Source organism: Stegodyphus dumicola, chromosome 1, assembly GCF_044657685.1.
Source record: "Stegodyphus dumicola isolate Sdum_Otavi_A_Nest chromosome 1, ASM4465768v1".
NCBI classification, from domain to species: Eukaryota; Metazoa; Arthropoda; class Arachnida; order Araneae; family Eresidae; genus Stegodyphus; species Stegodyphus dumicola.
In genome coordinates, this window is record NC_140768.1 from 268,819,146 (window position 1) to 268,836,140 (window position 16,995).

General features: G+C 32.6%; 1 protein-coding gene across 1 annotated transcript in view; it reads right to left on the reverse strand.

Moving 5' to 3' along the window:
• Nucleotides 1-366, reverse strand: part of LOC118203641 (uncharacterized) — a 32,558-nt gene extending 32,192 nt beyond the window's left edge. The window contains exon 1 of the mRNA XM_035375922.2: nucleotides 210-366. Coding sequence (XP_035231813.1) covers nucleotides 210-224 — 15 coding nt within the window. The 5' untranslated portion in view covers nucleotides 225-366. The remainder of the gene's footprint in view (nucleotides 1-209) is intronic.
• Between the last annotated feature and the right edge of the window lie 16,629 nt (nucleotides 367-16,995).

Genomic DNA, 16,995 nt, shown 5'->3' on the forward strand with positions numbered 1-16,995 from the left:
CATATTAACAATTTTCTTACGTCTTTACGTACTATAATCTAATTTTAACTAATTTTATCAAAGCCAGTTTTATTTCAAAAAACAAAAACGCATGCAAAATGTAAACCAAAAACGTTAACAAAATCAGTAAAAGAAAATCTCAAATGTTTCACAACAAACAATTCTTAAGATTTAAAAAATAAATAAATTATAGATTTTTCTTTACTTACTGATCGTAGCGACATTTTCTTCGTACAACAAAGATATGAGAAGCGAAAAAAACTGAGTGAAGAGATTTCTCTCTTTTATGTTCATCCACTTATGAAAATTTCAACTAAACCCCAAATGGACAACTAGTGAAATATCACAGCCCTAAATAAGGTTCTTACCGAAATCGGCATATTTATACGGAAGCAACATGCCTGTCGCGGAGAGTTACCGTGACAACAACGCATGCGCATTAGGTCAGCCTTGTGCGGGCGTACAAATAGCTTCTTGTTTGAAAACAGCGAAACATGAATAGAAAGGCTGACATACCACTAGTTAGGAAGTACCTATGTTGCCTTGACATCAGACGCATAGAATTTGAGTTTTAAGAGTTATATTTATTAAGTATATCATTTAGCGGAGGAATGTTATTTAAGATGTTTGTTTACACAATAAAACTGTATCCGTTGTTTCGGGGATAAATTGCTTCCTTTATTAGAATGACAGTGTGTTCATGATTAGACAAAGAGTCAAATAATTTATGTGGAATTGTTGCTTGAATACTCATGAGCAATTACACTTGAATGAGTAGCTAAAAATAAGTGAATAATATATCAGAATTATTTCATACAGAAAAGTTTATATGTCCAAGTTATACCTTTCTTTTCTACCGATCATTTAATGTTTGAAGAATACAACCGTCTCCTTTACGTTTCTGAAGCACATAAAAATAAACTGAGATTTCTTTAAACTACTTGAAAGTGTTTAATATGTCTGAGAACATAAATAAATAACGATATGAAGCATCGCAATAGTTATGTTATTTCAGCTTATCACTTCTTTAGAGCATCAAAATCATCTATAATTAGTGCCGCAGTATGGAACTTCCATTGCGCTTACTTCATAAAGTGTACCATAAAAATTAGAAAATTATTCCCATTAAGAGTGTTGAAATTTTTCCTAAGGCACCTTCCATATTTAAACTGTTCAACGATTAATACTGAAATCACAATTGACAAAGTTTTTATACGCAATTCAATCATCAGTTATTATAATGGCTGTCCGTTTTCTATGAAAGTAAAGTGTTTTTATTGAAAGTATTTGTTTAAGGAAAAAAATCTACAAAATTAAATTACTAATTTTAGAAACAGTAATGTGGGAATTTTTAATAGAAATTCATTTGGTGGTGGGAGAAATACCTTATAAACTGAGTAGGGTTTATAATTAACAACAACCATACAGTTGTAGGCTTTATTTTAATTTTTATTTTGGAAGAAGCCTTCCCCATACATGCTAAATTTTCACCAATGTTTCCCTCCCAAAATGAGTTTTCAGGATTACTGTTTATGCAAATCAGGTGGAAAGGAGTATTTAAGCTGAAGTCTGGGTCACTTCAGTAGGAGAATGTATTCTGCTTTCACCGGTGATCTTAAATAAGTGCCACCTTCGTTAGTTGATTCTGTGTAGTTTCGGCTTACCGAAGTATTTTCAAAATTCTCAAAACACAATTTATTTTACTAATACTATAATGCCTCTTCTATGTCGCCCTTGAAGGTGTAATGGTGAAAGTATGCTGGCTGTTGTCCCAGCTTTACTGTGCGGATTCGAACACCGAGCAAATGAACAAATCCATCTTTAATAAAGCTATTATTTTTAATGGCTTTCAGTTTACAGTGCATTGAATAGTAACATTTTGAGTTGTTAAGAAATACAACAAAGGAATTTTAATGTAACATTTTGTTATTTATAAAAAGATTTTTTAAAATAAATTTAAAAGAGATAAAATTTTCAAAGGACAGATAGGGAGCCTTATTATTTCAGCATTTCAAAAATCGTTACCTTAATATACTCTAAAGTTTAGTATGAGAAATTGGTGCCACAAACATGAATGGGATTTACTCATGCATTATTAGGGAGTAAAATTCTGCTGCTTTGATACGGAAGTTTGGTTTGGGTTTATTTAATTATGGCAAAGCACACTATGGCTATCTGACGAAGAGAAGGGATGCCTTCGTGGAGGACTTTCTAAGCTTTGATAGGGAAGAGCGTTTTGGTGACATAGTGCAGTTGCATTAAAATCATCGGGTGTTCATCTTGTAGGATTATTAGGTTTGTCGAATCAAAAAGTATAAAAGATATCCAACACTTTTGTCGGGTTCTACTAGTAAGTCTTAAATAAATACCATTTATTCTTAGAAGCTGTATTATAAGATAAAACTTTATTTTACTACTACCTGCTTTGAAGAAATAAAGAACCTATCTCAACCTGTTACCTCGCAGTTTGAGAATTCTACTCTAAATCACAGAACACGTTTTTTTTTCCTTTCAGTTAAATGTTTTTAATAAATGATATGCATTAACAATATGCAGTTTTTCATCGGAATCGAAAAATAAGTGAATTCGTACTCTGTTTTCAATATTTTTTCGAAGATGGATAAAAAAATGGTTAGAAGGTTAATAAAAGCGTTATTTATTGACAACAGACAAAAAATACAAAAGGGAGTCAATGGGCACAGTTGCCTATCATTTTTCTACATAATCACCAAAGGCATTTATCTGAACGAAGGACTAACTTGTTTAACCCGGTATTGTAGAAGTCTCACGTCCCTTCCAATTCAGCCAGTTCTCAGTGGTTGTTTTCACATTACTGTTTGAAGAGAACCTCATTCCAGATAAATGTTCCTTCAATTTCAAAGAAAAAAATAGTCATTAGGTTGTAAGGGGTTGACTACAGATTTCCCACTTAAACGTTTTTAGCAACTGAGTCTGGAGAGCAGTACGGGGCCAGGCATTGCCATGCAGGAGTATGATACCATCACTCAACATACCAGGGCGCTTGCGTCGGATGGCTTCGCATAGCCTTGTCTTAATGGCACAATAACGATCAGTTGCAAAAGTATGACCACACTCCAGATACTGGATCAGGACAACGAGTTTTTAAACGTCTTAGCATTGCAATTGCTCTGATGCGTCTGCAGACTTAATCTACCTACCCTCTCAACCTCTTCTGGACAACTAGTGCCTTTGCCTACACTCTGACGATAAAATATTCCCTCCACAATATTTACTTTTCATCTTTCTCTTTGGATCCACCTACGTGCATTTGGTTTCTTCTGTATAAATATTAAGATAGAAAAATATGTTTAATTCACTGACAAACTTTCGGTTTTAGATAACATAGGTGTGTTATGTAGTCCCATTGTTTTGTATAATTGTTGGCGGAATGCTAATTCAAAATCAAGAATGTGGATTTGACTCTCGGGTAAGTCTTGGCTATATGTGTGTTCTCCTTTCCTCCATTTCGTAGCTGTGTTACATCATCTTAAGAACATTTTTCTGCATAAGTATCCAGTCTTCACTAATTTTTGGGTGCTGAAACGAAAATGGCATTAAAAATTTCGATTGGTAAAATAGAATGGAATGTTTATTTATGTACAGAAAAACTTTTGAAAATACGGCAGTGTGCAATAGCAAGGCGAAGGCATTCATGGAAATATTCACAACGTAATCGCCCATAAGGTTAACAAAGGTTATTTTATTTAAGGGTCTTTTATCTACTCTTCTATGTTCTGTTTGAAAACATTTTGCTGTATAACAGTAATGTTCTTCCCTCAATGTTTGTTGCTTAGACATTTCCCATTAAGAAAAATTATGAAAACATGAAAGCAATTCTTCGGTACATGGAATATAATAGATTTTGGATCGAAAACTTGCTGGGATTTTAAAGTTATTCGAATTTTGCTAAGTTTACAAAAAGGTTACTCGAAATACTGCTGATTCCCGTGTGAGTAGGACAGAAGTGTCAAGATTTACATTACAAAAAAGAAGAAAGGCATGATTAAGAACTTAGTAATGGTTTTGCAAGAGGATGATGCAGTATTTACATACTTATGCAGCAAATTTCCTCTGCTAGGTGTTTGACTCTTTGCTAGGTTGGGATAAGATAATGGAAGTATATTTATTTGACTTCAGGCATAAAATTTGTTACGTTATTCTGAGTTTGGACAGAAACTTATTGATCGTGGACCAACAACATGGAATGCATCTAGACAAGTGAGTCAGGGTTTTCTGGTAAACAGGAAACCAGAGAATCACTAAGCAGTGAAGAATCTTGTGACATCGTTTGAAACAATCTGGTTCCGATTGTCATTTAAAGCGTGCTTCTCTTCTATTTGAACTTGTTTTCTTATGAACTGCAATATTTGAAAAGTAGTCAGCTTCATGCTCAACCCTTGTAATTTTAATATGTGCATAACTCGATGCAATAAATTTATTTTGAATATTTTTACCTTTATTCCCCTTTCTCTTTTTCAGTTACTTATTTTTCTGAAAGCTGTGTTTATTTTCGTTGCAATATTACTACAGGAAAAGTTAGCAAAGTTATATATATATTGCTGCATAAGTATGTATTATTATTATTTCGATATCTTTGATAGTAATATTCAACCATTTTATTACAGTTCTGCATACATCAACTAAATATCATATGAATATTTATTTGAGGAAAGTTCTAATGCATATTAACTGAATGCTTATTATGAATTTTTTATTATTTTTACTTAAATAACTTCTAAGAATAAAAAATTAATTATTTTTTTTAATCAAAATGTTAAAATCATTTTTAGAGCACAGGATATAAATAGGGAAAACAAATCCCGACTCATTTTATTTCTATTCATAATTTTCCTTTAGGGTTTTCATTTTAATAGTATAACATACAAATGGGCTTGAAATAGATTAAAAACATTATGTATCTAGACCCCCCCCCCACACTTTGTACTGACGAAACTCTGTATATTTTGATTTTTGTTCCTTCCTTTTATCAACTTGCCGGAAGGAAACAGCGATGAGAGGCTTCAGTATACGATACACAATCTATTAGTGATATTATATCTATGGTGTGAACTAATTTGTTTTCGTAAGCTGCGTTTATCTAGGAAAACTTTACCTTTCATAAAGTTTTAAATCTATGACTCATAATTGGTTTCATTTTGGATATAAGTTTAGCTCACCGGCGATCGTAATAACGTAGTTACATTCAAGACCGCAAGTACTTTTTGAAGAAGAGTGGTATTAAATCAATTAAACTATATGTGAGTTTGTGGCTCAGTATAAATTATCCGAAGCATTTTCACTAGAATTTGTTTCTATCACTGTGTAAAGAACTGAATGCGATTCCTTTTTTGTATCCTTGGGATGTAATAGCTAGAAATAAGTGAAAGATAATGCTGGATTAGATTATTTGACCATATGAAGAACTCTAGATTTATCTAGTATTTAACAAGAGGGGTAGATCTCTTCTTAGGCGAAAGAATGGACTTAACAGAGGGAGAAACAACAAAAATTCCATGTCCTTTTGTATATTTGAACCTGGATTGAATTAGCAGTTTTAGGTAGCCTTATCCATTAGGTTGAGTCATACGGGAGATCCTGGATCCATTCCCGGCGAACACATCGTTGATAATTCGTGATTCCTACCCACAAAAAAAAGTCTCGCTAAGTTTTCATGCATGCTGTATGTTTCAGTTTTTTATTATATGGGGAGGTTTTCTACTGTTAATTTAAAAGCATTTGCATAAACTATAAGTTTAAATAAAATGAGGGTTATTTTTTTACAATTAGGATGATCATGCTCAGAGAAACAAATAGCAGGAAGTTCTAAACAACTTATGTTGGACTTGGTGTCGATAAAAGTCACTATGTTGTCAGTTTCTTATCGCTATGGAATCTAGGAGGGGAGTTTGAATTTCAAATACAGTTGGTAATGATCGCGGCAAAATGCACAATGGCAGTCATCGTTTTTGAAGGAAAATTGGTGCGTTGCTACTTAAAACATGAAGAATGAATAAGAAAATTGACAGATGTTCTTTTGCAAATGATCCTTTCATTTAACATTTGTGTACCGAAAACAACTACATAAGTTCAATTGTTTTTAGTAAATGGGTATTGGGGAATCCTCCTGTGGAAGTACCATGAAAAAAGTAACATTTTCATTTTTCCTTTCTCCTCATGCAGCCACATTTTGCTGTTTAGCCATGTTTCCTTTTCACATCTGTGCTATTGTCTCTCGAATTAATTAATTGTCTCAGTTTTACTACTGTCTCCTGGGCATTAACATTATTGATTTTAATGTCAGTTTCCTTGCTATGCCTCAAGCCGGAAGCTTTTCCGTTTCTACTGTTACTTTTGCGAACTCATATTCATTATTGTGATTGCTTAGGCACTTAATATTGAGGATTATTTAAATGACTGACTTGTATCATTTTTTAAAAATTTGAGTGCATAGAATGCCAAAGGATGCGAGAAAGGACAAATTTGATTCACAAATGCAGTTTTATGTATTTGTCTTTAATTGTGCAATGGATATCGAGATAGAAACGGTGTTCTTTCCAGTTTGCTTAAATACACATTTTTCTACTTTTTGTACGGCAGTAATAATGAAGTTTTTGAGATAGTACAGGTTAGTCAGTAAACTGCTATGGAGACGTCTTAAACGTATCCTTGGAAAAACAATTGCTTGGCATAAGATCTACTAAACCAGAATATCCACTAACCTAGGATGACTGACTTATCACGTACACTGTGACATACAAAGCTGAAGCTGCATTTGGGAAAGAGCCCACCATCAGCGGCCGAGCGGTAAAGTTGCTGAACACTAGTTCGGTCCGAGGTTCGAATCCCGCGAACCGGCTGGATGCATGGGCGTTTTCATGGTTTTCCCGATGTGTAACGTGTATACGAGTCAGTTTCCCTTAGTCCTCGACGAAGGCATCCTTCCCCTTAGGGCAGATAGCCCTAGTGAGCTTTGCCATAATTAAATAAACCAAACCATTTGGGTAAGAAATAAGGAGTTCGCTTCCGTGTCCGTACCATTGCAAATGATTTTAAAAGATAATGATGAATTTCGTAATAAATCAATAATTCCGTAATATCAATGGAGCTGACTCAGAGTGATGATAATCAACTAAAATCTGACAAACTGCAGCACATACATAAAGCTACTATTTGCTAAGCAGTTGCCATTTTTCTACAAATCATTTATTAAATGTCCACGTTGACAACAATGATATGTTTTTATTTAAATCTGGCATTTTACGAATGCCCTCTTTATGATATTTCCCTTTTACACAAATTCCACATTAGTGTTAGTTTAGATTAACAAAAAAAGTTTGAAGATGATTTTTGAATTTAGAGAAGAAAGAGAAAAAGAGGAAAAAAGAATGAAGTATTTGTTGATACAATATTTTTGAAACTTATGATCTTAATTATGAAAGAAGGTTTAGATTTAGAGTAACTTTGCAGAATATTTTAAATGTCTGCCCGAAATTGCACGATAAAGAAAAGTATGATTAGCGTATTGATTATATTTCAAGCTAATCATATTATTTAAAGCACACGAGAGACGTCGAACCTTGGTACTCGAATATGCAGGAATACTAAATGGAGACATAGCGACTACATGTAACGATAATGGCCTAACTTTGCTTCCCCTATACTTTAGATCCACCATATTTCTTTGTTGAATTTCCGAAGTTCTGGTTAATGAAAATCGTCAGGGACCATTACCACCCCTAAACCTTTCACGCGCTCACTGTCTTTCTGTTTTGGAAGGTGGAAAGATTTCAGTGTTTATATTATTTCTTTTTACATGGGTAGAGAATATCTGAATGGTTCTTTCTTTTAGTGTTCTTTTACTATTTTAATGCAATTTTCTATTCTGTATGTTGTACTTTATTTAAAATGGAGAAAATCTATACTTTTTTTCATTTAATGTGTGTTATATTAAAGCTATTATTCAAATCTACATTGACACTGATTACAGGCATATTTCATTCAGGTAAGTAACAGGCTTTACAGGTACATTTAGCCCAGTTAACAGGCTTTACAGGTACCAGTTACCAAATGGGGAAGACTGCTGAACTCTTGTAGTTAGGCCGGTTTCAAGTACTGGCTAACGGGATGGCTACGTGATTGTTTTGTGACTTTCTTGTGTAACATGAATACAAGACGGTTTACTTTAAAAAATTTTCCATATAGGCAACATTTCCAAATGGAGATCTACAGGTATATTTTAATTGATAGAGAGCCAATAAATGACATCAGGGCAGATTTTAGCAGATGGCAGAGTAATGACTTTTTATTTTATTTTATTTTTTTTATGTAGTAAGATTGTGAGCACTTGGCAAGGATAAATTCAGAAGTTGATCTAATGCTTTTCTGAGTTCCACTGTTGGGTAGTTAATATACAATAAAAAGACAGTTATATTCAACAGAAGTCAGATTAATCATTTTGAATAGCCCTGTATTTGTTTATCTTTAACAACTGTAGATATTCTTCATTTATGCGTGCTTAAATGAGGCAACTAGAGACCCACAGAATAAGACCGCTGAGGATTAATTGTTTGACCCGAGTTTCAATCCAGGCGGAATAGGCTGGTTACGTGGTGATTTCATGTTTTCCCCATTCAACACGAACCAGTTTATTTTAGAAAGACCACCAGAAAACTCCAAAAGCCGTCGCGTGTATCCTTGCATTAATTAACCATGCCTACAGTGGGTTTAATATTATTGTTCCTACATTCATACCTAGCTCAGGCACAGCATAAAGGGATTAATGTCTTATTCATTTACTCAGATCTGATTCATGGTGTGGCGTACACTTGACATCTGTAACATTCTTCATAACCTTTAATTTCCTTCACGTTTTCCCAAAGCTGTCAAAAAGCACGTAAATAAAAATAGAAGCAGCCGTTCAGCAATATACGACTTTCAAATATTTGTACCCAACATACCTGTACAAAAGCTGTTTACAGCAAAACAAAATGTTTATGATATATGCGAAGAAGTATTCAGTGTCTTTGTAGTTATTTATGATGCCGATTCATCAAATTATAATTGAAAGCATATTTTCCGTCTACAAATTCGTTACTCGAAATTCCGTAAGTAAGTAAACATCTAAGAAAGAAAATTTGTGTCATTCAATAAGTAAGAACTTTCTAGTGTTTCACTATCTTCTTCACCAATGGCCATGAAATCAGTGGAAATTCAAGCATACGACTTTTATAGATCTCAACATTTCACGCAAATATTCACGGCCGGTTGGTTATAGTGTCATAAACCTTTCTTTCGGGTCACAGTTCTTTGATATGGAAGAAATACTGGCGTGCAAACTTGCCATAAATGCTACGCTTATTTATTAAATTTGTTGTTCCAGAGGACTCGACGATAGTTTCTGGCTTCGTGATTGATGCTGAACAATAAAAACCTGATGCAAAATTTATTAATAAAAATTTTGCCGTGACACTGAGAGTGGGAAACCCAAGACGTAATAACTGAAGTTAAACATAAATTTCTTGCTTGAGCGCTGAGTGATAGTTTATCGATTTTTTTGTCAATATATGAGGGCATATATTGTTCGGTTTCAAAGCGTTTGCGAACGGGAATATCCAACGTGAATACTAAAGCGAATTTCAAGCAAAAGTATGAAATATTGATGGCTGTTTTAATAAGCTATCCAAGTATCGATAAATAAATATACATTTGGAAACCGGAGGAAATGGCAAGCTCGATCTCTGGAGTGATGCCAAAAGTATCCGAAGATAACCAACCGTTGATGTGGTAATGTTATCGATTTTGAAGATCAAACTAAGTTCATTGACTGGCATTTTCGTTCTGATAAGACATTGGGCAAATCATTTTTTTAAATCCAAATTCTCGAGGTTCGTGTAATTTATTCAATAGTATTTTATCAATATGAGAATAATAAGAAGAAATAAGAAAAAAATGTAGTAAAAATCGTATTAAAATGTTTTAATTAAATAAAAACTGAAAATCTCTATTTATTGAAGAATTATGTTTAGAATAAAAGTTTTGAAAATGTATTTTTATGAAATAAGAAGATACAAAAATAATTTACTAAAATATGTTCATAATTAAATCTCTTGAATCTAAAGTTTTATTTTGCTCAATATAATTTGGCAAGTATAAGGAAAAATATAATGCTGTAAATGATTATAATAGAAAATATTATTAACGTATATTTACATATGATACATAAAATTGACTATCCAAGTTTTTTTTTATCATTTATCATAGATATAAGATCCTTTTATCATGCAACCACAAACACAACTCGTAGTCCAAAGAAGGAAACGATAATGCGTTTCTTACGTGGCTGAGAATTATTTCGATATGTGCGTCGGGGAGGTTAACGATGTAGTTTTCGTACAGCTAATTTCATTCGACACCAATGAGAATTTGAAATCCGCATTATCCATGTTGTAGAGCCACCAGCGGCCGAGCGGTAATGTTGCTGAAAACTGGTAGTTTGACCTGAGTTTAATTCCAAGTGAATCGGCTAGCTGCATGAGCGATTTCGTGGTCTTCCACATGTGTGACGTAGGTAAGAGCCAGTTTCCTTAGAAAGTCCTCCACGAAAGCGTCCGTTCTCATATATAGCTAGCCCTAGCGTACTTTGCCATAACCAGATAACCCAGCTATCCATGCTGCATCTGGTACATTTTAATATGTGCGGAATAAAATGCACTGCAGACTGGATGTGTGTGGATTGACAAAGGCGTCTGACCTTGAGTATTGTTCTACAAAAGGCTTGGAGGGCCAAAGTTTAACTTGATGCGTCATAGTAAATAGGGGAAGTTAAAAATTTGCATTTGTAACGGAATGATTCTTTTAGTTACCGTATATATTTAAGTTTGCATTTGGAAGTGATCAGAATTATTTCAAGAGTTACGCAAATAAACACTAAACATTGAAGTCTCAAAAGTCTCATAGCAATAAAATCTTTGGCCACCAAGAGATCATGTTGATGATCCAGCTCAGATGCTCAACGTCTCGTTTTTAAATAAACACTTCTACTGGATGCCAATAAAACTAATGTTTTTCAAAGTTTTGAGTAAAAACAATTAACTGGATTTTAGCCTAAGATTCGAATGATTCTTAAGACGAAAAAATCATCAAAATTCTATTTTTTGACTCTTTCCAAAGGTTTACGAGATGCAAAGATTTGAGCATCTCATCTTTAATTTTCATTTAATTCCTTTATAAATATGCTGGTGTTTTTATACATAAATAACACATTTGATTTATACATCTCTTAAGAAACAGGAAGTTTAACTTTCTTAAAAAGGATTTGCAAGTATTCATAAATTACAGTTTCCTATAAAAATCATTAAAATATTTTTTGCAGCTAGATAAATCTAGAGCTACAGGAATAATCCATAAAATTCAATTTATCGTCTTCCAAGAACATATGAGTAATTTTTTTGTAAAGTCAATTTTGAAATTCCTATACAGATAATCCGTACCATGAAGCTTTCGCTCAGAATTTCTATCTTTTGAGATTTTACCGATGCTATCCTTCATAGATTAATAAACAGTTTGAGAATGAATATAAAATCTGATTTGCAATTGAACTGAGTATTATACGCATTTGGCAGAGATGTGTCATGGAATACATTTATCGTTAATGAGCAGGAAAGTAATCTTGTTATCATTTAACAAGTTCTAAAGATATTGCCATTTTCAAAGGACTATTATTCATCAATAGATACGAACTTACTGACAAATTGTAATTAGAATAATCAAATTAATTTGAAGCTGAGGGCAAATGAGATTATTAGTTTCAACGGAAACCTGGAAACATTGGCTAATATCGATCAAATTCGGATCTTCCAAAAATATTTAATATTATTCCATGCAAGCAGGATTACTTTATTTGGACATCTTAATACCAAGAAATACTTGGCGATTCCAACTCAGACTTCATTTAAGAAAAAAAAAAAAAAAAAAAAAAAAAAAAAAAAAAAAACTGAAGAAAAATTACTCAAATGTTAAAAAAAGAGTGAATGATATATGTGAAATACTGAGCCAGTTTGAACACTTGAGTGGGACTGTGATTATTACGCGTTATCGTTTCTAGAGGTAAGTTTGTGTTAATTTGATTGCCTTTATCACATAAAAAAATCTGATGTGTACACCACATGACTTCCTTGTACGGAATATTAAATTTGCATTTCATTTAAACTTATTGGATTGAATTAAATCTACTTCGCCGACAGCGCATAAACCACAATAGAATAAATGCATTCTTTAAAATTCACTTTATTTGTTTACCATAGCGACACTTAAAATTTAAGTAAATCTTAAACACTTATTGGATTGAATTAAACCGATTGCAACCAAAATACGAGGTGCACATCTACATGTTATAGTAGTCCTATATAAAAAATTTCAAAGTTCTGAGGCTGTACGTTTTTGAGTTATGCGAGATACGTACGTACGTACATATGTTCGTACAGACGCCACGAAAAATTCTCTACAGAATTCATTTTAAAGCAGTTTTATAATTTTTTTGGAGGAAAAGAGTCTTTTATTCTGTCCTTAAGTAAGCTAGATATTACGCAAAATCATCGTTAAATTGCATTCGAAAGCGGTCAAAATGGATATTTTCGTTGAAATATGCTGCCTGAAACTTTACGCGATTACAATACTTCCTTTTTACTTCGTGCAAGGAAGTAAAAAGCTTACAGAAAATCAAACAGAATTTTGGTTTGAACATATATTTTTTCATGTAACCGTTTTCTGTTCACGTGATGATGCTGGACTTCTCATGAGCCTAATGTTGTGTTATATTAATTTCTGTAAGCCATATCCATTAAACTTAGATTTAAACTAATTAGAGTGTGTTGCTATATTTACAATGATTCATAGCATCGAAGAAAGCTAGATTAGAGCTGAGTGTATATGTTATATTTTCATAAAACTTTAAGCACTATATTCAAACTCCGTTGCAATTAGACCTTTAAATTAAGTATAGTATATTAAAAATGAAAGTTACATTTGAGTAAAGGTGTAGTTTATAGTACCTTGAAGTACCATAAGGTGCGTTTACCAGCTTACGTGACTCGAAAATATTATTATTGATCGATCGTTTTTGCAGTATTATTCCTCGATGAGACAGTTCTCCTGAATATAGCACCTATTTGTTGAGATAATGGTATGTTTTCAGGAGATCAGCTTTTAACGAGGATCTTCATTAAACGTTTTTATATTGATCTGAAAAACGCAAGCTGCTCTTTGGTTATAAAAGGAAATTTAATTTACTAGTTTCTTTTGCTATTATTATACTTTTAAATAGAAATTTTACTCTTCTTATCCGTTTGAAAGTCATAACGGAATACTACATCGTTGAAAGTTATAATTCTCAGCTTACTTGAAAGTAGTCTCAGTTGGGGTTAATTGAAAGTGTACATTTTTAATTAGACCAGAACGCTTGAATAATAATTTATTATGAGACATAATGGCATTGCATATAGTTTTGTATCTTTTTTAGGAAACTTTAAAATTTACTTACTAAATGCTTTAGAATGAGATAAAATTTTTACTGCAGATTAGCATTAGTTTCATAGAAATATTCAAGTAAATTTTCAATCTTTTCCAAATTTTATTTCACAGTTCGTAAATTTTAAGTCTATATATTGGTAGAGATATTAGAATTTTTTTGGAAGCCAGAGAGATGAAAAATTAGCAACCGCCTTCGCCGAAAATCGAACCACGGACCTCTGGAATACATGCCCAGCGTGCAGAACCACTACACTATGAAGGCGTGCTAGGAAAGTGGGAGAAATACATTATATACTTTCCTTTTTAAAGGGCGACTGGGTTTTTAGGGGACCCAATTGCCAAATCCTGGGTGTGGAGAAACCTCATCCAACACCCTTTTAGTTCGGGCGCCACTGCAGAGACATTAGGTATTTTTGGTAGCAGGAGAGATGAAAAAATAATAACGTCTTCGCCAGGAATCGAACCACGGACCTTTGGAATACCGGCTCAGTGTGCTGACCACTACACCACGAATGCACGCTAGGAAAGTGGGAGAAATACCTTATATATTGAATCAACAGTGAAGTAAATCTCTAATGAAAATTTAAATTGATTTTCTATGTTCCTTTAGCTAATGCTACACAAAAATAAAGAATAAAAGAAACTGAAAAATAAAAAAATCAGGCAAGAACATTTAAAATTTTTATATGTATAAAGCCTTAATCTGAACATATTTCTAAATTTTTAACCTTTAAAGTACACGTTTTATAAAAGGGTTGGGTTTTGCATTTATGAAACGAAAAGTGGGGATTTTTCCAAAAAATTTATGCACTTCTCTCAATAGAAGTAAAATGAATACTTATCCACCAGATAATCATCGAAACCCCTTTTAAAATAGACACAGTTTCTGAAGATTTATAAATTAAATCTATTTTTCCTTACTTTTTGTAACATTTTGGAAATTATTTTGATCTTTAACAAAGAGCTATTTTTATCCACTATTGGTTACTAATTTTAAGAGTAATAAACTTAAATATCTAGCACTTACTTGGAGTCTGGAAGAAAAATCTGAAAGTCACTGTTACAAAAATATATATGTATAAAAATATATTAATAGTCACTTAAACCTTTGGGAAACTAACCCTCTTCGCGAAAATCCAAATGACTATTAAAATTCTATTCTTTTATGATCGCTGAATAAATTTTCATTTTTTTCCTGAAAAAAAGGTTTGTTTTTAGAATTTATTGTAATAAAAATTTTATTCTTTTTTTACACCTCTGTACACAAAATTTCAGTGAGCATTATTAACGAGCATATGATCATTATTGTAAAATAAATTTGTATGCCTTTATAGTTGCTTTATTTCTCAGAAAGTTGAGTAGAGTGTTGTGCAATTAAATTATAATAACTTTGAGGACAAATGCAAGATTCTCTTCATTTTTATTCCAAAATGCAAAAGAGAGAGAGAGAGTGGGAAACTACCATAGATTTTTGGTTTCATTTATAAAGGTTATCTTTACTTGAAAGTAGAATTAAAATTTCTGAGCGCATAATATTTCCTTAGAGTTTTGTAATGTAAATTTAATTTCAACTTCGAAATTTTTAACTTAGATGAGCAGAAAGTTTCATTTATAAACAACCATAAAATAGATTAAGCTACGTATTGATTAAGACCCTCCATCCGCGAAAAAAAGATTTTAAAATTAAAAAAAAAAAAAAAAAAAAAATGCCGGAGTTCCTTACACTATTCTTAGTAACAAGTGGATACAGAGGCAGCTTCTGCATCATTTTATTAAGCCTTTTTTTCAAACTGTGCTTATCTCATTATAAATTCATAGAATATTTGTTTGCTTATCACTGACCGCAGAATGTAATCCCGGAGTTTGAGGTTTTTTCGCCACATCATGTGTACGCTAATAATTTAAACGTGAGTAAAAAATTTAGCATTTTTAGCCACTCCCCATTGAAAAAAAGAGTTAGCATTTTTCTTCTTGTTTAAATGCTTAAAGCTTTCAAATATTGAAATGACGAAATGCTATCTTTTTATAACTTTCGTTTTTAGTTCCTCTGTTACTTATCTTTTACAGACCGTGCTGAAAAACGAAAAGTTTCAGATACAAGTTTTCAACCAAACTCATTAATATTTATATATAACTGTAGAGATATTTCGAAGTTTTTAATATTTATCAATATGCAGATTAAATTGATATTTTTTATGAATCTTATAGTGAATTTGTTACGAAGTGTTTGCTGCTATGCTATTTCTTAGAGAAAGTGATCAAATAAGTATATTTCGTTGCAGTTATGACTATATATTTCTTTTTGATTAATTTATTTAAGAATGATAAAGTTTTGGAGAAACCAAAAAGAAACTGGTAGACGTTAATCTCCTTAACATTTTGTTTGAAGTAACCAATCAAGATAAAGTATACGAAGATCATTCTTAAACACGTATTTATGTTTTACGTAGAAACTTGTTATACGAAGAAAGATCCCTGCCCAATCATCTTCTTTTGCGAAGGCTCGAATCTTGATATATAGTAATATTTTAGCCTGCTTTACTTCCTCGTACAAAGTATTGTAATCGTGAAATACATATATATTTCCACCCTTTTATCCGGCTAGGTCAGGTCAGCATTTTCATTCTTATATATGTTGATAAATTGTACATTTTAAACTTTAAACGGGATTGAATTAAGGTGTTTTTGTGCTCCAGTTAAAGTTTGCCGTTAGTTAATTTGCATGCAATAATTGTGAAATTATCAGATCCTTTACCTTCGAACCTGCCAAAAATAAAAACTGTTATCAAATCTTCACAAATAATTTCAAGCAACTTAAAACATTCGCTTATCCCATCTGTTGCGAATCGTGCCAGATTTTATGCTCTTCCCAAAATTCATAAAAGTGGTATTCCTTTCCGCCGTATTGTATTAAATTTAGGTCCATTAGCTAAATATTTAGTTTCTAGATTTTCAAATCTATTAGACAATAACATTAACACTATAAAAAATTCAATAGAGTTTGTAAAAAAGGTCAAAAAAATTTCTCCTAGAAATTTACTCATGGTTTCTTTTGATGTAAAATCATTATTCACCTATGTTCCAGTGGAGGGTGCATTAAGATGTCGAGAAACCAGACTTTTTTCATTTCTCTTGCATCGAAATTGATGAACTAATCTCTCTCACTCAACTCTGTTTGGTGGTGGTGTGTGGTGTATTTAATTATGGCAAAGCACACTAGGGCTATCTGCCTAAGGGGAGGGATGCCTTTCGTGGAGGACTTTCTAAGGGAAACTGGCTCGTATACACGTTACACATGGGGAAAAGCACGAAAACGCCCATGCAGCCAGCCCGTTCGCGGCAACTCTGTTTGAAACAAACGAATTTTGTTTTCCAAAATAATATTACAAGCAAACTGAGGGATTAACCATGGGTCATCCCTCGGTATAACTCTTGTTTTATTGAGCC